This window comes from Ailuropoda melanoleuca, chromosome 5 (assembly GCF_002007445.2).
Source record: "Ailuropoda melanoleuca isolate Jingjing chromosome 5, ASM200744v2, whole genome shotgun sequence".
NCBI classification, from domain to species: Eukaryota; Metazoa; Chordata; class Mammalia; order Carnivora; family Ursidae; genus Ailuropoda; species Ailuropoda melanoleuca.
The window spans coordinates 22,833,169-22,860,061 of NC_048222.1; the positions used below are offsets into that span (position 1 = coordinate 22,833,169).

A 26,893-nucleotide genomic window follows, 5' to 3' on the forward strand; every position below is an offset into this window, starting at 1 on the left:
AGCAGTACCAGGACGCCACGGCCGACGAACAGGGGGAGTTCGAGGAGGAGGAGGGCGAGGATGAGGCTTAAGAACTTCTCAGATAAATCGTGCATCTTTAGTGAACTTCTGTTGTCCTCAATCAAGCATGGTCTTTCTATTTGTATACTATGGTGCTCCGTTTTGCCTCTGTCAGAAATTCACACTGTTGATGTAATAATGTGGAACTCCTAAAAATTACAGTATTGTCTAAGATATCTATACTAATAAAAAAGCATGTGTCCAAAACTTTGTGGTCTCTTTAATTGCATTTCAGGCAATATTTATTCTTTCACTGAAAGCTTCTTAAATGTTTCTGAGTTTAGTGACTTTAACAAACTAGGATTTCTGTTTTAATGTGTTTAATTAATAGCCTTTCTGCTATTTAGTGAAGACAGATAAAAAGAAATTTTTTTTTCATCTTCACTGGCCCAAAGTATTAAAGTAAACGAATCCAGGAAACGTGTGGAGTGAATAGAGATTTAAGGACAAAGCAAACCTTCCTACCTTATTTGCTGTAGTTCCAGCAACCCTTGTGAAAATGCAGTATCAAGGGCCCTAGGCAAGGACTTTCTTCTGTTTCCCTACTTGGAACAATGTGATAGATTCAAGTAAAAAGACCCGTGAAAGCTTATACCTCTCGGATAAAAGGGAGAGTATAATTCAAGATTCAAGGTATTCTGAAATCACAGTCATAAATACTCCAAATGCCTCATCTAAGATTCACTGGAGAGAAAGTAAATCAGAATCAGAATTCATTTTTTAAGTCAATGGTAGAAATTCTTTAATGTTAAAAAAAATCAGCTTTAAATTTTATAGCACTTAGAGCTAGAAGACATTTTAATATGTCATTATTTCTATTTGACCAGGAGCAGTTTGCAGGGAGGAGCAGAAAGCATGGGAAGGCAGGTGAACTGAGGAGTGACAGCAGTGTTTCAAAGGCAGCATAAGGCTCAAGCCCCACAGTCAGGAATCTCCAGGTCCCTGCTGTTCTCAGGGGGATTTCTCCAGTAAGAAGTCTTCTGCTAACTTATTGAATTCATTTGCAAAACGTAGATGCAGGTTGTGCTTGCCTTCTGGCATCAGATGCAACCTAAAAAAAAAAAAAAGTTTATGATTAATGGCACACCATTTAAAACTCTTACCCTTCCTAACACTTCATGAAAATTGAAGCGAAAACCTGCCCCATCCTTTTTTTTTTTTCCCTGATGACTACTGGGGAAGAAATGTAAGGTATGTAATATAAACCTTCCCTGAATATAGACTAAGGGTGAGAGCTTCTTGGGGCGTTTACAACCCACCGGGGGGTTGACTTAACAGAGCACACACACTGTATTTAGAATTTGGAACTGTATCACGTAACAAATGGTTTGACTTTAAAGCTGATTAAAAGTGGGGGATGTGAGTTGGTCATTACCTAGGGGAAAAAAACAACCCATTTTAACAAGGTTAATTTTAAGAGAGAAGGTTGGAAAGCCAAGAAAAATACAAAATGTCTAGAATCCACCAGATTGGAACAGGTGAGCTTCCTGGAGTATTCTAGAGGGAAAGCCCAAATCAGAAATCACAGCCCCCAGCAGCCTGTCATTTAAGGTTCAAAATCACCCTGTCGTTTTTGGGATTGAAGAAGTGTGACTAGAAGCCAGCAGACAAAGGACAAGTAAGTGTTCCTGGGGACCATGAGGGCAGCTGGAGTCCGCCTCAGCAACCCTTTGTTCTGCAGCTGTCACAACATGTCTTGTGGCAAACCTCACTCTGCTCATAAGACTTTATAAGCTTTTGGTCAAATGTGGTTGGTTTGCAATTTCTTGAATATAGGCAGTCTTCTTTGAGTTCTACATTTTATGTCTTGGCTATAAAAGTGCAGAAATAAGACAAGTGTTAAAGCTTCTAGGATCTAGGCACAAGTTCAAGCTGTTTCGTCTATAATAACAATTGGACATTAAAAGGATCCTACTGGGGGCAAAATGCCAGTTACTACACTGCCTAATTCTCTGACCTTTCAACAACTGGGGGTTGAAAGCTCTAAAAACTTCAGGGAGGATCTGTAGGGAAAAAAGCTGGGGAATAGAGCTGTCCTTGGACAATGTCGGGTCCCCTGAAACTCAACCCCATGGGGTGTGGGGTAGGGGGACCTAGATACACATGATAATCTACTTGAAAGAAGGATATATTGTTGGCATCTTTCTGAGGCCCTTGGGAAAGCTAATAATGCCATTAATAGTAGCCAGAACGCTCCAAATTCAATTTTAATGGTGTTCAGAAACAAAAAGATCAGCAGCACCAACCCCAAAGATAGGATCCCCGTTGCCCCACACCAGGAGCAGGGCTTGCAGGGATGCTCAGGGCCTCCATTTTTAGAAGGCAGAAAATAAGCAACTGCCAAGGAGACTGAGAGGTCACAGACGGACGTGTCTGGGCTAAACTGCATCCCCTAACGTGTGCTAAGCTGAACTCCGAGGCAGAGGGACCCTGATCTGCGGAAGGTGGACGTCCTCTCGGTGGGTAGCCACACTGGTTATCACAGGCCCTACCCCATTTCTACAATTTGCTCAGATTCCCAACAAGGAAGGAGAGACACCAGTTGTGCTTCTTTTCTTTTTAGCCTCAGTCTATCTGCACTATTCCTATGGTCATCTCTAGGTCTTAGGGAAATAAAAATGAGGTCCCCTTCATTAAAAATATGGGAAGCCTGTTTTCAGGCATCTACATTCAGAACTGCACTGGACTGTGGACGGATGGATGGATGGATGGATGGATGGATGGATGGATGGATGGGGCTATAAAGAAAATTGCTTGATACGTTTTAGGGGTCATTTCAAGGTCCTTAGTATATCCTTATCCTTGAGGTCTGACACCGGATTCACTATACTTAAAACCTATCATGTGTTCCTCTTTGGGAATAGCTCCTTGGACAAGCATAAATATATAGCTGTCAGGGCAACGTAGCAAAGTACTGCTGACGTAGATTCTTACCCAAATAACAAAAGGAACTCATCACATGCTCCTTGGAGGGTGGTTTTCAAACAATCACGTTTTCCAGGAAAATTAGTAGCAAGTCCCCCAACGTCAGACACATGATGCAACTGGAAATGCAGGGGCCTCTGAGGGAGCAAATACAAACTCCTATTTCCCGGGGCAGGTTCCTGCCTGCATATGGCGTCTTCAGAAAAAGATTTGATTCTAGATCTTTCGAGGAGCTAAAATGTGTCTGATCCCACCATGTAAATTCAGTGGTCACCTGATCTCTGCTTAGGGAAGAGTCCTTCTCGTATGCTCCTTACAGATGAGGTGGCCAAGGACAAACATGCTGGCCCCACCATACTACCTTTCCTTCCTCAGTCTAACCTTTGACAGCTTTCAGATTAAGCTGTGAGAGCTACAGACAGAGGCAGGCCATAAGTAACGTGCCGTAGCATTTTGTCCTTCACTCTGGATGTGATAAAATTCTAGTGATGTATGAACCTGTAAAGTTGCTAGTCAAGTCTGTGAGCATTTTTGTTTTAATTGAAAACCAAAGTGGGCTGCTTGTTCTTTGTGCCTGGATCTCCTCCACAACGACAACTGGACAGCCATGTGGCCAACAGGGAGGCCCGGTCACTTTTAGGCATTCCTTCCAAGGCCACCCAGACCTGGTTGCCAACAACATCACCTTTTAATTCTTTATCCTCCAGGTACCTGGGTGGCTCGGTTAGTTAAGTGTCCGACTCTTGATTTTGGCTCAGCTCATGATCTCAGGGTTGTGAGATCGAGCCCTGCATTGGGCTTGACACTGGGCATAGAGCCTGCTTGGAATCTTCTTTCTCCTTTTTCCCTCTGCCCCTTCCCCCACAAGTCATACTCTTTCTAAATACATACATACATACATACATACATACATAATCTTCATTCTCTGCTCCTTTCAGAAAGCCCATCTAAGGAAAGGGTAATAATAGGTAGCCCACAATCCCCTTCAAGTTGGTAAAATAGGGGTGTAGAGCACGGCCTCCAAGCCTACGTCCTCTCCAGCAGGCTCCCCTTCAGCCCGAGAGCTGAGCAGATGTTTGGGAAAGGGAAGCAGACTTCCGAGAAGTTCCTTCTCTCAAATGCAACCACGTCTCAAGCATTAGAAAGAAACCAAACTGCCTCAGCGGGGGCTTTTCCAGTAACACCACAGCTAGGAGGGGACCCCCTCTGGGCTGTCCGCATCTGCCAGATGGACACCTTTAATTTTTGTGTGTGGAGAAGCAAGCCTTGCCAAACCTGCGGGACTACAGGGCCAAGCTGAGGCCTTCTGCCTGCACTGAGAGCTCTGAGTCACCGCTGAATGTAACTGGAAGTGATACCACAGGGTGAAGGGCTTGGGCTGGATGCGGTCAGGACGTGTCCGGTCTAATCAACGTGGGGTCCATACGGGCAAGTCAGTTCATCTCGCGAAGTCACACTTTCTCATCTGGAAACAGGGGACAAGTAGCAGCGTCTACCCCACAGGATTATTCCGAAGACAAAATGAGATAATGCACCTAAGGCCCATCGAACGGGATCTTTGGGCGCACAGGGAACAATCAATGTTGTGTACTGTTTTCTTATTCTATCTGCGTTATATTTCATAATATGCGGAAGTCCTCCCAATGGTTCTAATTATGGGCAGCATCATTAATGAAATGATCTGACTTGGGAGCATAATTTATTGACGTGTGGCTAACATAATCCACTCCAAGTGGAAGATCGTCAGGAGAGATTTTACAAAATGTAAGGTAAGGTTTGTCTAGAAAGGATGAGACGCCACTCTCTCTCAAATACAAAGGACTCGGCTTTGTAAGGAAGAGGCTATCTTGTTTGGTGTTTGTTCTGTAAGCTGACTGTAAGCGGGGTCTTGAGCTGACTGCTTTCCCTTCGACCACAGCAGCAAGCAGCCTGCGATGCGGAACTATAAGCAGCAGCTGGGAGGAGGAAGGGATGGGGAGAGGTAGAGAAAAAGTCACCTGGGGCAATTAGGAAAGGGGAAGGGAGATCTTCCCTCCCCCATCCCAAGGCTGGAGTTGGTCTAGAAACGGAAGCCATGGCAGCCATCCCTCCTGCACTGTCTACCTGCCCCCAGTAACCTGACTCACTCTACCACAGAGCTAAAAACAATCCTTGGCAGCAGCAAGAACCTTTGTCACCTAGGTCAATTCATTTCAGCTCCTCCGGGCCTGCACTGGAGGCCTGGGGCCATCTTACCTCTGATGGCCAGACTTGAGGAGCCCGGGAAGCTGCAGAGAGTTCCTTCCTCCCTTCCATGAGTCAGAGAACTCCTGGCACACAGCCCACTGCCTAGACAGCCTAATCACATGTACCCTCACTACCAGCCCACTGGAACACCCTCCAGTGAACCTACCATAGGCCAAGACCTCTGTGGAGAGTAGCCCATCCCTGTGCCCTCCCCGCTGTGATGGCTGGTTTTGTGCATAAACCTGACTGAGCCATAGATGCCCAGATATTTGGTCAAACATCATTCTGGGCATTTCTGTGGGGCCGTTTTTTGGATGAGATTAACTTTCAAATCATTATAATTCAGTGAGGCAGACTGTACTCCCTGATATAGGTGGGCCATATCCAATCAGTTGAAGGCCTGAATAGCACAAAAAGGCTGACCCTTCCTCAGGAGGTAAGAGGGAATTCCTTCTGCCTGACTGCCTTCAAACTGGGACATCAGCTTTTTCTTGCCTTTGGACTCACACTGAAACACTGGCTCTTCCTGGTTCTCAGGCCTTCAGTCACACTGCAACCACACCAACAGCTCACTTGGGTCTCTAACTTGCTAATGTTGCAGCTTGCCCACCGAAGATCTCAGACCTCTCAGCCTCTATAATTGCATGAGCCAATTCCTCATTTCATAAAATACATCAACCTCTGCGTCCATGTGTGTCTGTTGTGTGAATCCTATTGGTTCTGTTTCTCTGGAGAACCCTAATACTGCACACACCTATCCTGACAACGGTCTGGAAGTCGGGTCAGAGGGCAGCTTGCCATTGACCTCCTATCAAGCAACACCCCAGCTGCCTCCAGGGACCCCTGATCACCTGCACTCACCCCAGCATTCCAGCCACAGAAGTGGCAGCTACCGTGTACTGAGCTCTTAATAAATCTTAAATGTACACATGCTTCCTCTCTTAATTCCTCAAAAAAATATTCTGCAATGACAGCTATCATCCCCATCTTACATACAAGGGAACAGAAGTACAGAAGTACACGCACCTGCTGACGGGCACACTTGGGGACAGCGCCAGCGCTCAAACCCGGGGCCGTCGGAGTCCCTGCCCGTGCTCTCAACCACCACCGTGAATGCTGGTCAGGATCCCAACGCACCAGTCCTGCTCTCCCGGCAAGACCCCATTTCCCAGTGCTCCCCGTTAGTTCACACTGAACCCTTGGGCCACGTCCTTGCACACATGGACTTCACCCCTCATTCTTTCCCACCTGATCTGGCTCTCTGGCCCGGGCCCCAGGGCACGCAGCTGGACTCCGCACCACACTTTTTGGGACTGAGTCACCGGTCAATGGCCCCTGTGTGCCTCTCGTGTTCTCTTTCTTTCAAAGTGTACTAAGCACTTTAAAATGCACTAGACCACATCCTGGGACGGGTGTTGACATGCTCAACAGGAGGGAGATTAAATTCACATGCTCACAACTGTTAAAAAGGACCATGCAGTCTCAAAACGATGAGTAACTGGAAGAGGAGGATATGATTGAGCTGCTACCGGAGGGATGAATACACTTGGCCAGGAGATGGGAGGGGGTGGAGGGGAGGACGGGGGAGAGGGACTCAGGCATGGGGCTGGGCATCTGCAGCTGGCTCTGGAGCCCAGGGCCTGGTCTCTGCTGGTCCTCCCACTCCTGAGATCTGAGCACCTCCACACAAACATGGCTCATGCACGGAACTGCATGTCCCAGAAATCTGTATGTTGAAGTCCTAACCCCCAGCACTTCCGAGTGTGACCTTATTGGGATATAAGATCTTTAAAGAGGTGATTAATGAGATCCTATGGGTGGGACCTAATCCCATGTGACTGGTGTCCTTATAAGAATAAGAAGAGGACTATATATAAGCCAAGGAAAAAAGCCTAAGAAGAAATCAACTCTGCCGATAGCTCGATCTCAGACTTCTAGCCTCCGGCATGGAGGGAACACATTTCTACTGTGAAAGCCGCCCAGCCTGTGATATTTGTTACCGTGGCACTGGCTGACCCGTGCACGCAGTGAGCACACACGGCTCCATTGGCTGTGAAGTCACATCGTCTTCTGAGGCTTGTCCACCGCAACCCCAAAAGGTCTCACGGGCGTCAACCTCTGCTCAACGCAAATGCTCTGAAAGCAAGCGGGGGCCAGCCTTGAGGGTGATGGCCAAGAAGCCGCCAGCGAGCCAAGGAGGTGCTGAGCAGCGTCAGGGCTTTGCGGTCTAGGACGGAGGCCTGGATGAGCAGGGGACACATAGGGGCTGGGGCAGGATGAGGAGAATCAAAGGGGCAGTTATGCACCCCCCTCGCTCTAATCAGAGTAGCTGCTGTTTTATGTGTTATGTCTTGGGTCTCTGCATCAGGGTTTGTTAGGAGGAAGGGTTCAGCTGCCAAAAAACAAATTTTAAAACCACCGACCTAGAATGATCCTTAAGGCCTCTTTGCTTCCTAGAGATTCTACCATTGTTCCTCACAAAGAGAAAAAAAAGAGAGACAAATTAACACAGGCCTGTTCAGCAGGCCTGAACAGCCCCACCCTCCATTTGGCCTCCTTCTGAGGACAGAAAGGCATTTGTCTCATACGTGATTATCTATTTGTTGGTATAATCTTTGAAGGGATAGACCGCATCCTTAAGTTTAATTATACGTGTACCTGGCAAGGTAACGAAATGCCAAGTTCATTGGAAACTTGCCCCTCTACCTTGCTTTCCTGCTGCAGCGTGGCCTGCGGCGCTGAATCTCAGTACGGCTTCGGTGCTTGAGGAATCCACCTTCCCTTTCTGGGGTCCGAAATAAACCACCTGTATTCTAGGTGGGTTCAGGCCCAACATAAAGGGCTCTTTTAGCAGTTGTAAAATGCAAGCCAGTTTAAGACAATCATTGCCAATTACACTTCACCTTCTACTCATTTGTTCCAAAGAATACTGCTCTAAGAAAATGATCTTCCATAAAAGTCTACTGAAATAATTCACATCTGAACGGGAAGGGGCTATTTTTTCCCATATTGATGTATTCTGTTGCTAGGAGATGGGTTTGGAACAGAATTCCTAAATTAAACTTCCTTGCAGACTGACTTTTATTGAACCTGGCTCTCTAAGAGAACACACTGCATTTATCATGAGCGTCAGTGTGCAAAAACCTGTCATTTCTGAAGCTAGAAGACAATTAACCAGGTTGGCAAGTATATAATCCAGGCATGTTACCATCATATTAAAATAAGAGTATGTTTATGAGAGGTAGCTGTGCTGTGGGGGAAAAGTGCTATCTTAGGAGGGAAAAACATCTAGGATTTGTCATTTACTAGCAATGCAACCTTGGAAGATTACTTAAGATCTCCCAACCTTGATTTTCTCATCTATACATGGGGACAATAGCTTTTTCATAAGTTTGCTGTGAAGTGTAGTTGGATATTGTATGTAAAATGCCTTTCAAGATATAAAATGCTATACGGATACAAAAATTATACAGGCTGACAATAATTGTATTGTAGAATACAAAACATGTCCCCCACATTTAAAAATTCTCCTTTTAATTTGTTTGTTCAAACTTATCACAGAACAGTATCATTAAGAAGTAATGTNAGTGTAGTTGGATATTGTATGTAAAATGCCTTTCAAGATATAAAATGCTATACGGATACAAAAATTATACAGGCTGACAATAATTGTATTGTAGAATACAAAACATGTCCCCCACATTTAAAAATTCTCCTTTTAATTTGTTTGTTCAAACTTATCACAGAACAGTATCATTAAGAAGTAATGTAGGGGCGCCTGGGTGGCTCAGTCGGTGAAGCGTCTGCCTTCAGCTCAGGTCATGATCCCAGGGTCCTGGGATCGAACTGCGCATTGGGCTCTCTACTTGGGGGAGCCTGCTTCAGCCTGTTTCTCCCTCTCCCTCTGCCCCCACCTCCTGCCCCACTTGTGTGCTCTCTCTCTCCCTCTCCACTCTCTCTCTCAAATAAATAAACCTTTTTTTTTTTTTTAAGTAGTGGATGGCTTATACCATGCACAAAGATAAACTCAAAATGGACTAAGAACCTACACGTGAGGCCTGAAACCATAAAACTCCTAGAAGAGAACACAGGCAGTAACTTCTCTGACATTGGATGTAGCAACTTTTTTCTAGATATGTCTTCCGAGGCAATGGAAACAAAAGCAAAAATAAACTATTGGGGCTATATCAAAATAAGAAGCTTCTGCACAGCAAAGGAAATAATCGATAAAACTAAAAGACAATCTACCAAATGAGAGAAGTTATTTGCAAATGACATATCTGTTAAAGGGCTAGTATCCAAAACATGTAATGAACTTACAAACGCAGCATCCAAAAAAACCCCCAAATAATCCAATTAAAAAATAAGCAGAAGACATGAATAGGTATTTCACCACAGAAGACACCCAGATGCCAACAGACATGAAAAGATGCTCAGCATCACTGATCATCATGGAAATGCAAATCGGAACTACAAGGAAATATTACTTCACACCTGTCAGAATGGCTAAAATCAAAAACACAAGACAAGAGTTGGAGAGGACGGAGAAAGGGGAACCTTCCTACACTGTTGGTGGGAACGAGAACTGGTGCAGCCACTCTGGGAATCGTACTATTCTGTGATAAGTTTCAACAAACAAATTAAAAATGGAACTACCCTATAATCTAGTAATCACATTACTGGGTATTTACCCCAAAGAATACAAAAACACTAATTCAAAGGGATACACACACCTCTATGTTTACAGGAGCATTATTTACAATAGCCAAATTATGGTAACAGTCCAAGTGTCCACTGATAGATAAATGGATAAAGAAGGGGTGGTGTGTATACACACAGAAATATAACTCAACCATAAAAAAGAACGAAATCCTGCCATTTGTAACAACATGGATGGAGCTAGAGAGTATAATACTAAGTGAAATCCATCAGTCAGAGAAAGACAAACCATATGATTCCACTCCTATGTGGAATTTAAGAAAGAAGCAAAGGAAAAAAAAAAAAAAAAGAAAGAAAGAAAAACCAAGAAGCAGACTCTCAACTCCAGAGAACAAACGGATGGTTAGCAGAGGGGAGGTGGGGGGGGGAAGGGCAAAATAGGTGATGGGGATTAAGAGGACAGTTATCATTATGAGCCCTGAGTAACATACAGAATCGCTGAGTCACTATACTGTGACCGAAACTAATGTAACGCTGTATGTTAACTTCACTGGAATTTAAAAAAACAGTAGTGGAACTGTTTCTGAGTTTGGTGTCCCTGCTGGACTGTGTGAGCCCTCAGGACAGGGATCAGCACTAACAAGGCAGTGCTGGCCCATGGCAGGCATCAGCAATCAGCTCACGGAAGGAAAGGAGAAAAGGAGGGAGGCAGCCAGGAAGAGAAAGAGAGAAGGAGGGGAGGAAGGGAGGGAGGATTTTCTTAAGTCATTAATAATGCCAATTTCAAAAGAATTCCAAAGCTGTCCAGAAGAATGACAGCATCTCTGGAATTAACACACAGTCTCTGAAGGGGTCAAGGCTCCCTTGGATGTTTATCCTCTGGCATGTTTGTTAAAACAAAAGAAAAAAAAATCAGGTCGCTATCCCCCAGTCACACCTGACTTTCTCCTTCAGGGTACGCATCCACTCATGGAGAAGAAATACTAAATTTATTCAACTTTAAATTTTCATCTCGATATAAGTACCACCAAAAGCTGGCTCCTGCGTCAGCCAAACTATTTAAAACATACATTTCTATTCCCTACAAAAACGCATGGGATTGAAGAACAGAATTTCTGCTCACATGTATAATAAGCTTCTTCGATGTCCAAGGCTGCTTGGCAGAAGCAAGAATGCGAAGAGCAAGTAGCATGTATCTATCTGCTGTTTAATCGAGTGAGCTACCAACATGGCTTGGTGTGTGTCGGTACTTTGTGATTCTGAATAACAGGCTTCCCATCTGATGTGTGCATACTTAAGGCTGAAATAACGTGAGAAGTTTACAACATAATTTTAAGTGGAAAAAAACAGAATTCAGAGTTGAAAACAGAATATAATTATATTTATGTTTAAAAAATACTAGAAAGGAAAAACACATTAAAATTGCTAATAGCAGGGGGCGCCTGGGTGGCTCAGTTGGTGGAGGGTCCGACTTTTGCTGGGGTCCTGATCCCAGGCTCCCGACTCAGCGGGAGTCTGCTTCTCACTCTTCGCTCCTCCCCCCCACGCTGGTGTGCTCTCTTTTTCCACTCTCTCTGCGCTCTTTCTCAAATAAATAAATAAATAAATAAAATCTTTAAAAAGATGTTAATAGCAGAAGTATTTAAATGGGTGGCAAGCAGCAGGCAATTTGTTTTCTTCTTGTGATTTTACAAATTTTCTTTCCTGGGTCCATAGTACTTTTACAATGATAAACCCATCCGAAAATTTCCAAATTATATAAAACTGTTTTAGATAACACTGATGGCTAGAAATCTAAACTGCCTGCAGTGTTACGGAACTTAGTACCCATTCGCACATTTGCCTTCACGGCAACCAAAGGTGTCCATCTAAGAATTCCTTTCCTTCGGGGTCCCTGTTACCCACAAATCCTGGCTCCTTGGCTCCGTGTTTCCCCGGTACCCTAAACAGAGCAGAACTACTTACTGACATTGGCAAAAAGGAGGGGAGGGGAGGAACACCCTAAAAACCTCCAACTCCCTGGCTGCCTGGGTGGCTCAGTCGGTTAAGTGTCTGCCTTCGGCTTGGGTGGTGAACCCCGGGGTCCTGGGATCGAGCTCCACATGGGGCACCCTGCTCTGCGGAGAGCCTGCTTCTCCCTCTGCCTCTGCCTCCCTCTTTCTCTGTCTCTCATGAATAAATAAATAAAATCTTTAAAAAAAAAATCCCCACCCCAACGTTTCCCCTCCTTCCACAGCTCCTTCCACACGCACTGCCCGTGGGTCCTCAGGCTCTGAGGCAGAGACTACACTTACCGCGACCCTCTCACGCGTTCGTGTATGAAGTCGGCGTGGAACCGTGGGACCAGCGGATCCTTCTCCCCGTGCACGATTAAGGTGGGGCACTGAACGAGCCGCAGCAAGTGCCGACAGATATTCCCTGCAAGACAAACAGCACGGAGAATGAGCAAGTTGGGGGGGGGGGGTCAGAGGGGCCGCAGAGAGCTGGGACTCGTCCTGCCTCCCTCTGGACCTCGGTGCCCTTGTCCTTGGAAGAGGTGGTCTGCATTAGATGGGATCTGAGGGGTCTTCTAGCTCTCACAATCTGTGGGCCTCCTTTTCTGGTGCTCTGCTGTTTTTTGTTTTGTTTTTTCTTGGAAAGGCCTGCTAGTAAACAAGCAGTTTTGCCTGATGATATGCATAATTCATGCAAAACAGGAAAAGAAGCAAAAACCCCCACAACTCTTTATATTATGGAGAGGAGTCCCTAGTTTGTAGAACGATGGTAGATGCTTGGCATATGAAAATCTTTTCCCTTGAGATAATGTCTTAAGTGGTCCCTGGGCCCCAGCTGGCCCTCAGAGCTTCTACCCCTCCTGTGACGTTATAATTTACACGTGGCAAATGAGCGTCTCTTCATTCCTCCTGCCTCCATGACATTCCTAACTGACATACCCCGAGGACAGGCCCTCACCTCCATTTGTAACAACACTTCTAGGGCAGGTGAGGAACAATCTGGCTCCGGTCCTGTCCTGCTGTTTCCTGCCTGGGAAATCGTGGTGGTTCCTCTGATGTTTCGGCCTCCTCCCTGTTCAAACAGGGGATACTTCTAGTTCCCGGGGTGGCCGCGAGGCCAAAAAGAGATGTCATAGCCACAGTTCTGGGCAGCGGGCAGGTACTCCATCAAGTGAGCTCCTTCCTCCTCTGCCTCCTCCCGCCTCTGCGGGGGTCGCTGGGGCCTTGAGAAAGCTGGGAGCCAGCCCACTGGGGTGCTGCACAGGTTCCCGGCCTGTCCCTCCTCCTCAGGGCCCGGGGAGGGGAGGGGGGGACTGCCTGCTCAATGAGAAGGTGACAGGTTGGCTAGAGAAACACCCCTCTAGGTCTCAGAAGCTGCCCTTTCCTGTCCCCGGGATGACACGCACCTGCTAACCGCAACATCAGAGGACGAAGAAAGCAGTCATTGCTGAGCGCTATGGGTCAGACACTGTTCACGTGGTTTGACGCCCATGAAACACCACCTTCCCTGTTCCAGCTCACTTGGTCTGTACAATTATTTGTAGATCCAGTACTTTTATAATAAGAGTCCTAATAACCTTTTATCAAGTGCGTACTCTGTACTTGGTACTGCGGAACCCTGTTTCATCCTCACAACACCTTACGGGGTAGTTATCAGCCTATTCGGTTCACAGACAGGGAACAGCAGCTTGGAGAAGCCCAGCTTCTCTATCATTCTGACAGCAACCACGTGGCGAGGCCAGACTTCACACCCAGGCTCGTCTGACTCCAGATCTGTGAGTTTAACCCCTATGCTAAACAGCATCCACTGACATGAGTGTACAATCATGGAAAAAAGGGCTCCTATCAAATTAATGAGTGTGGAGGGGAGATAAGTAGTTTATTAACAGTCTCACTGTAACATCATCGATACACTGTTAGCTCCTCTGTGTTTTGACATTTCCCCCCACTCTTTCTTTTCTTAAAAAAACTCTATTTGATTTTTTTAAATTTTAGGTTTACAGCAAAACTGAGTGGAGGGTTCAAGGATTTCCTGTCCCCCAGCCCTCCACATGCACAGCCTCCCCCACTATCAGCAGCCCCACCAGAGTGGGACATTTTTACAACCGATGAACCTTCGTGGACACGTCATCATCACCCAGAGTCTGGAGTTTACGTTAGGCTTCATTCCTGGTTGTTGCACATTCTGTGGGTTTGGGCAAATACACAATGATATGTAGCCACCATTACGGGATTACTGAGTATTTTCACGGCCCTAAAAATCCTGTTTTGGAGATTCTAACAGGTGAGTAGTGGGATCCTGTTATTTGGCTTATCTTTTAATCAGGTTATTTTCTTACTGTTCAGTTTTAAGACTTTGCTGTACATTTGGATAACAGAGCTTTAACAGCTTGCAAATATTTTCTCCCAGTCTGTGGCTTGTCTTTTCATACTCCTGACGGTGTCCTTCGCAAAATGCAGGTTTTAAATTTTGACAAACACGGGACATATTTTTGAGCTGCTGATATAATTCTGTTCTACCTTTGAGTCTTCCTACCCCTTCCGCTCTCTAGTCAGGAAAGCATGAAAGTTTGCCTTTCAGAAATTTGCCTTCTTTAACAGAGAAGCGTCTTAGACGTTCTTTATGGCATTTTTATTTTAAGAGCTGAGGGAGACACGTTTTCAAAGACCTATTTCTATGGGTGGGTACTGCTTTGGAACAGGATGTATTTGCTGTTTTGAACTTGAACCAGAGAAGTAACATTTGCAAATGTCCTTCTCATTGTGAAAGTTTTGATAGGTGACTCACTCTGGAAATGATTACCTAATAGATCAAACTGGTCCTTCAGCTGCAGCCATTTTGTCACAAATGTGCTCCCACGTCTGACCTTAGCTACCCTCTATTCTTTTAGCAGTTAAAATAGAGGAGTGAGAGATCAGCAACGTAAATAGCTACTGAAAAGCAGATTTTAATTCAGAATTTCTCTTAAGGATGTCAGTTCTTCCTGTTATTGGAAACGGTGTTAATTTTGCAGATAAAGACAGGGAGTTACAGTCCTCTGGGTGGGAAATACACTGAACGCTCTTCTTCAGGCTAATTCTGCTGGAGCTGAAGGTCATGACACAAAGGCCCTTCTTTTTTGTCCTGGTAAGAGAGGACATAGCAGGGTCACGCGTCTAAATGTGAAAAAGAAAAAACAGGGTACGGGCAGCAGCTTGTTTGCTTTCTGATTACCCACTCCAGAAGTAGAAAAAAAGCAAACGCTATTTGAGGCTTCTGGAAAATTATTTTGGCTTCATACACACAAAGGATTAGAAGGAAAAAAAGCACATTCTGCTATTAAAAACTTGACACTGTGAACCCTGATACGTACAGTAGGCGTAGACACATAGTATCACTTAAGGCGGGTTTATTATACAAGAGTGTGTATGGCAATCCCTAGCATCCTCAGTTCGCACATCAGTGTGAAAGGACAGTGGGTGAGTGCATTCATCACCAGGGAATTCTGGAACATCAGGGGAGGAATGCAAGCAGCCTCTCTAATCAGCAAAGGAACAGCTGAACAGTTCACATAACCTACCATCTGGAAGATGTTTAAATTGTTTTATGCCATCCACCCACTTCTCACAGGTTTTGGCAAAGTAGTCGTAGCCATACAAGGTTTCGAGAGGTTTTCTTGTTTTCTCACTCCATTTAGAAACATCTCGGATACCTGAAAAATAGAAGTATTGACAAGAACAGCTTTAGTCTAGGGGCACCCAGGGGGCTCAGTCAGTTAAGCATCTGCCTTCGGCTCAGGTCACGATCCTCGAGCCCCTCGGAGCAGAGAGCCTGCTTCTCCCTCTCCCTCTGAACCTCCCCCCCGGCTCCTTCTCTCTTTCAAGTAAATAAAATCTTAAAAAAAAAAAAAACAGGTTTAGTCTAATGCTAAGTAGGTTTATCTTTAAATATTGCAAACATAGCCCACTCCAGAGGCACCATGTCTGCTGCCCTATCTGCCTGGAACATTTCCCCGGGTTTCACACGGCTACTCCTCACTTCGCCCAGGTCAGCGAGGCCTTCCCTGACCCGCTCTCAGAGCATCGTCCCTCCCGCTGCTCTGCTTAGCATCTACCAGCACTTTGTAGCATTTTCTGTGTCCATGGCTGAGTGTCTGTCTCCCCACTAAGACGAAAGCTCCAGCGTAAGGAACTTGGTTTTGTTTTCCTTCCCGCTTATCCCCACAGCCTAGACCAGGACCTGACACAGAATAGGCACAAAATAAACTTCTACCCACTGAATGAAATTAGATCTGCATTTAATGCTTTCTGTTAAAGGTATAAGACAGAAGAAGATATTCCTGCAATTAGAGTTATCTGAGTAAGACTGACATGATTTATAAAAGAGTAGGTTTTTGCTGAAGTGCATTTATGGACATTAAAAATGGACAAATTATTCATTCTAGTTTCTGCTACTGAAGAAATATGGGTGTAAAAGGCTAACTATGGACTTGAAATTATATTACACATGATTCACTCCCAGGAAAGGAAATAATAGGGGCGCCTGGGTGGCTGAGTCAGTTAAGTGTCTGACTTCAGTTCAGGTCCTGATCTCAGGGTCCTGGGATCGAGCCCCACTTCAGGCTCTTTGCTCAGCAGGGAGCCTGCTTCTCCCTCTCCCTCCACTCCTCCCTCTACTCCTCCCTCTGCTCCTCCCCCTGACAATGTTCTCTCTCTCAAATAAATAAATAAATAAATAAAATATTAAAAAGGAAAGGAAATAATAGCTATGCATTTTAAAACGCATGAACAGGGATGACTGGGTGGCTCAGACGGTCAAGCATCTGCTTTCGGCTCAGGTCATGATCTCAGGGTCCTGGGATCAAGTCCCATGTCTGGCTCCTTGCTCAGCAGGGAGTTTGCTCCTCCCTCTCCGCGTGCCCCTCCCCCTCACTCATGTTGTCTCTCAAATATAAATAAACAAATCTTAAAAAAAAAAAACTTCACGAACAAATCAATTACTTAGCCCACTCTTCCATATTTCTTTAAACACACCAATAATTGTAAGACTTCCGAGCATATTACACGTTGCTTAAGGACAGCTTTTAACACAGTGCTTCTGCCACACAATACACCTCAAAGACAACGCATGACTCAACATGAGTTGAACAATAACCCCTCCGGACAGTGCCAGGCCCCTAGCAGGCTTCAGGTATGTACTCAGTGAATGCAAGTCACAGAGTGGAGGGAAAAGCTGCTGTTGACAACTACAGCTGCCCCCTAAGGAGGGCAGGAGTTGTGACAGCGCCAGATGGGTTCGGACCTGCAGAGGTCAGCCCAGAGGTGCGTACAGAGGCTGAGCAGAGCTGACCTGCTCTGCACAGCAGTGAAACTTCACAGAGGGATGCAGAGAAGTGTGGAAATTAAAAGGGCGGGGAGGAGATCTGGGAAGAAGAAAAAGGAGAGCTGGAAGAGGGGAAAGGAGAGAGGAGCCAGCAAGAGGTCATAAAGATGGCGGATAAAAAAATCTCCCGTAGATATTTTTACTTTGGGCTCTATTGCAGACCACACTCTCTGCAAGGTGCCCTTGCAGGGGAATGACTAGTTGTTTGTTGTTGTTATTTTTTTTTAAGTAGGCTCCATGCCCAGCGTGAAGCACAATGCAGGGCTTGAACTCACGACCCTGAGATCAAAGACCTGAGCTGAAATCAAGAGTCAGATGCTCAACCGCACTGAGCCACTCAGGGGTCCCTATGACCAGATCATTCATAAAACATATTTTTTGTTGCATTGTTGGAGTTGCAGCAATTAATGGAAACTAGGATATGAAGGTGTGTATGTGAGAAAGAAGAGAACCTGAAAAGAGAGCAAAGAATAGTAAGCTACTTAAAAGGCAGGTTTAATTTGGGGGAAAATGCAACTGCTAGCTGGGGTAAGCGGGTAGAGCTGAACCTGAGATTCCTAGATTAAGCGGAGATGAAAATGGCCCCAAACCTGGTATGATCCTGTGGTTCCCTACAGTAGCAAATGCAAATCCTCTCTGAAGGAAAGCATCATCAATTTGTATGCAAGGTCTTTTCTGGGTGTGTGTTTTCAGATTAAGAGTAGGCAAATATTTGCTCCTAATCACGTCACAAAGCAATTAGAATCTTTATAAAGCAAATGAAAACGCTAGAACACTGGAGGAGAAAGCTTAAGAAATGATGCAGACCACCACAAAGAGAGACAAGAAGATGAACAAGAGGCAGGGAAGATGGGAAGCCAAGACCCACAAAGTTCAATGAGTCCCTGACAGAGGAGAGGTGAGGGAGAACGGATGAGAAGCAATACAGGAAGGAGGACACGGGCGAGAATGGTTTTCAGAACTGATCAAAAATAAGGGTCCACAGACAAAAACTGAATATAACCCAAAGTGGATAAATAAAAAGGAATTTGCATCTAGTCACACAATAGTAAAATAGCCATACATCAAAGAGAGAGAAAAAGCCTGAAAAACAGCCAGAGGGGAGACACATCACTCCAGAGGGGGAAAGCTACACGGGCAAAACTTCTCCACAGCACTCCACGAAGGGCAGAAGACCGTGGAAAGGCAGAGAGCATAATTTGCCATTTATATTTCTGCCCTTCGCCACACACTCTTTCATGAATGAGTGTGGAATAAAGACAGATTGAAGCAAAACGGAGCTCACTATTAACAGAGCTGCCCCTAAAGACCTTCTAAAAAACAACTTGAGGAGAAAGAGAAGTGAGCTTGGGAGGAAAATCTGAGATGAAAGAAGGAAAGGGGAGTAAAGAAACTGACGAGCGTGTCCCTAAGTGTGAAAACACACAAAACTCGCCAAGCTAACGAGAACACAAAACGCTGGAACTTTTTTTTTATGTTGAAATTCGTTCTGTCCATAAAGGAAGCCAAAGGGCAAGCTACAAGCTGTGCGGCACCAGTACTGAGGCAACTACTAACCAGCAAGGGGGTAATAATCAGACTCTCAAACAGCAGAAACCCTGCCAATCAGTAACACCGTCATAATACTGGACGTGTTCTAGTCGAGCTGGGTGGAGAGTCCTTGGGTGTTTGTTCTGTTGTTAGACTTCACAGATATGCCTGTTAAACACCTTGTTTGAAAACTCTGGTGTAATCTTTGATACGTAGGAATCGACAAAAAGAAGCGAAAAGACATGAATAGGTAAAATACAAGAGAAGAAACCCCAGTGTGCATAAATATGTCCAAAGACTCTCAATCCTATTAGTAAGAGGAAGAGGCAAGTTAAGATACCATTTCACACCCATTGGACTGGCTAGGACTAAGAAGTCTGATGATTCCAAGTTTTCTGGAGGACATAAATTGAGGAATCTAATATGCTGCTGGTGGAAATGCAAATTTATGTAGCTGGAACACAGCTGGTCACTTGTAACACGGTATATTTACATCCCACAATATTCAGCAAATCTCACCTATGGGCCTATACCCCAGACAGACACTGCTGCTCCCAGGCCCCAGGAGACATTACATGAATATTCACAGCAACAATGAAAATAGACCTACAGTTCACTGATAAAAGAGAAGGAAAATAAAATACATTTGCTCAACGGAGTATGATACAGCAATATCACGAATGAATCTTAGAAATTCAACGTTCATTGAGAACAGTGAGTCACAGATGATCTATAGAATGATGTCACTTTGTGTGGCTCAAAGACAAATAAAACTAAATTACCTATTGTTTAGGAATATACACAGATGTGACGGAAGTGTTTTCAAAAAGGCACAGGGATGATCCGTAGGACTCACGCTACAGGTGGTGCACTGGGGAGGAAGCATGTGGATACACTGAAGGTATAAAGAGTGATCAATCTTACGTTCCACAGTGAGCTCATGGGTGTCCGTAATTTACAGTGTCACGTGTTGCATTATAGGTATCAAATATTATACAATTAAATAAAATTCAATTACAAAATAATAAATTTAAATAGAATATCATATGGTAAATTACAAAATAAAATTTAATATATACTTATATAATAGTATAAATATATATTATTCATGTTTACATAAAGATACACAAATATATTTAATATAAATGTTTGATTTATATATGTAATATATTATGATACATTATATCATCATTATATTGTTAATAAGGTTATTAATATGTAAAATAACTAACATTTTACACTTATGTATTTTATAGAATCATATATATACATATATATATTTTTTTTTAGGATTTTATTTATTTATTTTGACAGAGACAGCCAGTGAGAGAGGGAACACAGCAGGGGAGTGGGAGAGGAAGAAGTGGGCTCCCAGCGGAGGAGCCTGATGTGGGACTCGATCCTGGAACGCCAGGATCACGCCCTGAGCCGAAGGCAGATGCTTAATGACTGCACTACCCAGGCACTCCTAGAATCATATATATATTTTTATAAAATAAAAAAATTCCCCTGTGACAGAAAGGCCAAGATCTTTTAAGATCCAAGTTAGCTAACGTTCAATGTGAAAACATTTTTCTTGCTAAAATGTAAATTCGTCCCCGGGATAGGAGAGTAAAAGCAGGCATTTAGAGTGAGAGGTAGCTATCAGTATGTAAAATTTGGGGCCTGGCTTTAGACTCTCAGGGGAAATATTATCTAAATCTCAAAGGGCAGAAAAATCTAGCAGTAGCTGGGGCAAGCCAGAGGTTCACTTCAAGCACTGTGGTTAAGCACACAGGCTCAGAAGTCCTACTGGCTGGGTCTGAACCCTGAGCGAGTTCCTTAACCTCTCTGTGCTAGTTTCCTCATCTGAAAAATGAGAATTATAATAACACTCGGACATAAAGAGTAAATAAGTTAGACATAAAATGTGCTAACAGCGGTACCCAGCATATAACAAAGACTCAAAAATATTCTGTGTATTTATATACTTACTTTTGTTAACTTTTTTCCAAGAGGAAGTCAGTTTTACCCCAAAGCATAATTTCCACCAAAAAATAAGTAGCAATTATGTTTCACAGTTAAATTCCTAAAATAACTATTTGCCTCAAACTATTTGCTGATGTGAAATAGATATAATTTGTATCCCCCCCCAAAACAGATACATTTCTTTTTTTGAGCATATAATTTGTGCTAAGTACCAGAGGAAAACTCATTCACTCACCATTAATTAGTGAATTAATCCAGTAAACATTATTTGTAGGCTGCTGAGTGTTAGAGCACATACGAACTTGAATAGGATTTGGTCTCTGCCCTCAGGGGCCTTATCGTCTAGAGTTGTAAAGGACCTCTGTAGGGAGTGGGATAAATGTCATTGGAGAGGCTGGGGGAGGACAGAGGAGGGCCAGTGAGCTCAGAGGGGCTATGGCAGGATGTGGCAGTGGTGGTGGGCTTCCTGGAGGAGGCACTGTTGGGTCTAAGTCTGCCAGAACAGAAGCTAGCAAGCAAATACAGGAGCCGTGCCACCGACCGCCAGAACTTCAGAAGTTTCCAGGTGATCGAAGAAAAGGATAGGTGTGGGGGGTAGAGGAGAGAAAGTGGCAGCAGATGGACTTAGAAAGACAAGGGGTTCTCGCTCACTCAGACTTTGAGAGCAAAGTAGAGGACTCTGAACCCTAATCATCTGGAAAGCTATGCGAGGCTGTGGAGGGTTTTCAAGTAAGATATAATGAGATTTACATCTTAGCAAACTACCATCCAAGCAGTTTGGAAAGTAGACTGAAAGGAGGTAAAGACAGCGCAGGTTGGAAAGTGCTGGTCGATCTAAGTGAAGACAGATGGGGAGGCCTGGACCTGGGGCCTGGCAGGAGGAAAGGAAAAGGTGAGACGGATTCCAGGCAGAGCTCAGCAGGACGCAGGAAGAACACAGAGGTCTGGATCACTGCCTGCAGACGCAAAACGCTGGGCTTCGCTGGCAGACCTCCCAGCTGTGCCATCAACACAGGTTTCTTCGCTTGCCTGAGCCTCGAGTTGAGTCACACATAGCTGTGTTAACGTTAGCTCACAGTAGGCGTTCAGTAAATCATAATCAAAATATTCTCTCTTGTGGAAGAAAGTATATTCCACTGAGTGTCACTTAGCAAGGTGGGAAATGTAGCAGGAAGGACAGGTGTGCAGGAAAGATTATGAGTCTGACTTTGGACACACTGAATGTAAGATGAAAAATGAACACGAAGTTGAGTATCTGGAATTTGGGAGTCTGAGGACGCCAAGGGCCGAGGGAAGCTCCCTGGGTGTCAAAATGAGAAGAGGAGCAGAGGGCTAAGGATGGAGCCCGGCAGCGCAGAGCAGGGAAGGCGTCAGACAGAGGATGGGCATGGGTAAGGGGAAAGCTGTGGATGCGGCGGCAAGAACGTCAGGGCGGAGAAGCTTCAAGAAGAGGGTGTGGGGGCGCCTGGGTGGCTCAGTTGTTAAGCGTCTGCCTCCAGCTCAGGGCGTGATCCCGGCGTTATGGGATCGAGCCCCACATCAGGCTCCTCCGCTATGAGCCTGCTTCTTCCTCTCCCACTCCCCCTGCTTGTGTTCCCTCTCTCGCTGGCTGTCTCTATCTCTGTCGAATAAATAAATAAAATCTTAAAAAAAAAAAAAAGAAGAGGGTGTGGTCAGCACCACCTCACGTGTGTGCGTTCGCGTGCCGCAGAATGCCCGAGGAACCGACGCGCGCGAATGAACGCACCGGAGGGGCCGGGCAGCACGGAGGCCCCGGTGCAGGGGGCGGGGGCCCGAAGCCGCCCCGCGCACGGTAGGGGAGAGGGGGCCGAGCGAGCCGGCCTGGCGGCTGGAAGGGCGGCCAAACTCTCGCAGACGGTCACGAAAGAGGAGCTTCTCGGGGTCTGTGCGCCTAAGGGAGGGCAGTCGGAGTCCCACGTCGCGCCGGAGGGGAAGGCGTCACAGGGTGGCAGCGCCCAGGACAAGCAGCCCCGGGGAAGGGCGTGGGAAGCGCACGGCACCAACCAGGCACCAGCACCGGCCGGGTGCGGGCTCCGCGCTGCGGGCGCTGGGGATGGGGGAGGAAGGCGAGTGCGTGGCGAGGGGGCCGCGCTGGAGGGAGGACGCCGAGGCGCCCAGGACAAAGCCTGTTGCGGCAATGGCAGCGGTCCGACGTGGGAGCCGCACAGGAAGGCTGAGCGCACGGGGGCAGCGGGACGGCGGGGCCGGGCCCAGGCGCCTGGACGGCACCGAAGGATTTTACGTCGCAGAATCCAGTGCCCAGGTTTTTGCCTTAGGGAGGGAGCTCCTACAGGGAAGACCGACGGCCCTCAGAGGCCGAGGGTCCTTAGCAGGAAAACGGTGGGCAGAAGAGACAGCTGTTACCTTAGAGGTCGGCCCTGCAGGCGTCCCAGGTAGACGAGCCCCTCTCACGGAGACCGAGAAGACGGCCGGCTGTGGCAAGAGTCACGCGGCAGTGAGCTCAGTGCAGACTCACCAGTTACAGGCTGTCCAGAGCCAGGTGCTCGGCCGGTACACAGATATCCGGCTCTGGGGGAGTCTGGCTGAACAGTAGTTTGGAGAACATCACCCCCTAGTCAGAGCGGAAGCTGTGAGACCTCTGCTCAGATGAGTACCAGTATCTCTTGGGCGTGGGTGCTGGCCAAGCGGGTGTGAGCCCCCCTCTCACAGATTATGGCCGAACTCCAGACGGAACGAGGAGCAACTACCCGCCAAGGCGCAAGAGCAGGAGGCTGAACACAGTCGAACCTTGAAGGATGACCCTGAAAGGAGATGAGTTTCTTATTTCCCTTTTCTTCCTTTGGGGGCGCTGAAAGCAGAAACTTCAGGAGAAGACCCCTAGGGTTAGCCAGAGGACCTGGACCAGGCTCCCCTCCTTGAGGAAGACTGTTTTGTTTTTTTTCTTTCTCTCTTTCTTCTTACCCTAGTCCATGTTGGGAAGGTGCACAACCATGGGCCTGCACTACTAGTCCAGCGGCAGGCCCCTAATGCTCCAAGAGAAGGCTAGCTCTCTGACCAAAGATATCAGAAAAAGGCGCCCCTAGTGTCTGAAGATTATAGGCGACATCCCTGTTACTCCTTCCATCTCTTTTCTCTTGCTGCTTTGCCGTAAAGATGGCTCCAGTTGCAGAGAACTGCACAATGGGGGCGCGGGGTGCTGAAACCTATCTTTCTGAGAGAAAATTGTGTTTCTGGTTATAGGAGCTTTGAAGGGGGTCCCTAATTCTGCATATGAACTGATGAAATGATTCAAGTCCTGGGATCACCCCTGAGCTCTCCATGTACAGGGAAGATGCAAAAAAGCACGTACATAAGCTTCAAGAACTGAACTACCATATAAACCACCATCTACATCCCAGCACAGGCTTCGAGAACAGACCTGATGCTGGAACAACAGCCCACAGAAGGCTAAAGAGAATTTGCAGTATGAACCTAACCAGGTTGACTGCATGCCGAGGAAAAAAAACAACATTCCTCAGAGTCGTAACAGGATACCGAGTCTCACGACATAATACAATAAAAACAATCCCAAATTAACCAACATACAAAACCAAAAAATACATGAATGAAAAAGCTCTACAACCCCCAAACAGGCAGATCCGACCAATTCTCAAGGGAAGAGACAACCAGCAAATGCTGACCCTAAAATGACCCAGACATCGGAATTATCAGACAGAGAAGGCAGGCATTGTCACAGGCATTTCCATTCCGTTTACAGTATTTTCTCCTCTGAACCCGGCAGGGATACAACAAGGACAAGCAGGAGTACCGATTAGGATGGGTGACTGCCTCGGACTCATCATTTAAGAGGGTCATTGCCCCTCCTCAAACAGGGTGAAGAACTAAGATTCTACAACAGAACACTGACATTAGTGGCTGACTTAAATCAGGTGAACTGCAGAAACAGCTGAGTAAAACTAAACTTGTCATATTCTAGTGTCTGCGTCTGCAAATGTTTTCTGTCAAGGCCCAGAGAGTATTTTTGACTTTGTGAGCCAAGAGGCAAAATCAAAGGTATTTGGTAGGTAGATTTAAGGTGAGAGACCTCTGACCCACTTGACCCCAACGGGCTGGGCTGGTCCATCTGGGATCCAGGAGAAACACACTCCCAATAAAAAGCCACCAGCCTGAAGAAGAGGGTCCTGGTGGGTCAGGCTGGCAGATGGTGTTGGGGGGGCATTCCAGGGCATTTTTGCTTTTTGCCCCAGACACCCTCAGATCCCAGTGTGTCCTTTTCTCCTCCTGAGAGCCACGCAGTTTCAGTTTGGTCAGCTTGCCAGAGGCTAAGCAAGTCCCGAGTTGCTGACTGCAATCCCACAGCTGGGTGCCTGGGAACGGCCCGCAGTCACTAGCATGTAAGCGGCCACCAGCACAGGCTCTGGGCAGCAACTCTGGGCGCAGAGGAGGAAACAGGGACGGAGAGGGATGCCCCTGCTTGATCTCTAGGCCTGACGGCACCAGCCTTCTCCATCAGTGCGCGGCCTTACAAAAACAGATGGGTTGGCTTTGGCCCGTAGGCTGTAGTTTGCCGGTCCCCGTTCTTCTGCCTCTAAAAACTTCAAAGATAAGCTTGAAGGACAACCTTACAAAATGTGAACAGCACAAAATTTCCTTATCAAAATATAAGGTTTCATATTTGGATACAATGTTCCTTTTTACGCTCCCATAATTTTAAATGAGGTTATGAAGAACACTTCCCATCAAGCCCTCCCTTCTCGAAGTTCACTATCAGCAGTCGGAAATGTGAACGTGGATTTTCTAGGACCTTTTCCTGAATCATGAAGGTGTGCCTTCTGCAAACAGAAAGTGTTAAAACACAGGCTGGTTAAACTGTAGGACTTTTCTGAGAACTCATGGCTTTTCCTACCGCAGAGCTGAGTACTGGAAGCAGATGAGACAGGACTTGTCAACACATATTGAAGTAAGTCCTGAGAAGGGAAAGCAAAGGTGCCACCTGTCATGACATCTCTGATTCGTGAAACCTACCCTGATAAATCGCCTCATCTTCATCAGTCACGTAGGCATTGGCTCCCCAGATCACCATCTTGCTGATATACGACGGATATTTTGCAGCTGCAATGAGAGCTGTAATGCCACCATCACTCCACCCCAGCAGAGACACCTTCTTAAACTTCAGCGTCTGCGGGGAATACAGTGAAAGGCATAGCACAGCTGACTGCTCCTCTCTGCTAAAAGAATCCCATAACTGACAGTTGTCAAAATCAATACAGCTGTGAGGTTTGGAGCAGCCGTTGGCAATTAAAGAAAAATCCTGGAGTCCATCATTTGATGATGTAAATGTTTTTTCTCAATTACTTTGGTGTAAGTATAAGTATCGTAAAATCCTAAGTGCCTCTGAAACTAATACTGCAGTATATGTTCATTAAATTGAATTAAAAAACCCCTAAGTACATAGTACTGCTTTGAATTAATGAGGGAACTACATCTTCTAGGGATATAGAATCTCTGGAAACAGTGGCGATCAGCTGTCCTTGGAAATGACAAGTAACATGTGCACACACACTCACGCCTGAGCGAAGGCTTTGAGAATAGTAATGCAGATTACAGAGGGAAACTTGATATTTACTGAATGGAATGAAGTCACCGCATCTGATAAAACCACTGACTGCAACTGTGGGAAGAACAGGCTGGAGGAGAATGGTGTCACAGGGAGGTTATGTTAGTCCTTAAATCAACCAGGATCTGAAAACTTGTTAGACAGGGAAACTGAACAAAGATTATATCTGAGAGATGCTGCCTAGAAGTAAAAATAGAATGACTTGGAAAATGAAAGATGTAACAAATATCAGTCCAAGATACTGATGGGACTATAAAGTGCTGTAAGTAGCAAGGATAATAATTTGGCACTATCTTGTAAAAGGAAAATTTGCATCTTCTATAACCCAGCATCACCCCCTAGATACGTATGGGGCTCCTACACCTGTGCCCCGGGGTGTCCACACCAACATCATTTATAAGAGATCTAAAATGTCCATGAACAAAACAATGTTCGCTGCACTGCTGTTTATAATCACAAAAAAAGCAACTTAAAAATTAGATTGTTTATCTACCAGCAGAGAGAGGTGAAATAAGATGGTGCATGCACACAATGGAATACCATGTGACTACTGTAAGACTTACGTAAACT

General features: G+C 45.7%; 1 protein-coding gene across 2 annotated transcripts in view; it reads right to left on the minus strand.

Annotated features, from left to right (window-relative positions):
• Positions 1–772: 772 nt before the first annotated feature.
• BPHL (biphenyl hydrolase like) overlaps positions 773–26,893 on the minus strand; it is a 36,525-nt gene continuing 10,404 nt past the window's right edge. For both annotated transcript variants that reach the window (XM_002924881.4, XM_034660393.1), the window contains 4 exons: positions 25,732–25,885; positions 15,425–15,556; positions 12,165–12,288; positions 773–1,111 (listed from right to left, as the gene is read on the minus strand). In XM_002924881.4, coding sequence (XP_002924927.1) covers positions 1,012–1,111; positions 12,165–12,288; positions 15,425–15,556; positions 25,732–25,885 — 510 coding nt within the window. In that variant the 3' untranslated portion in view covers positions 773–1,011. The remainder of the gene's footprint in view (positions 1,112–12,164; positions 12,289–15,424; positions 15,557–25,731; positions 25,886–26,893) is intronic.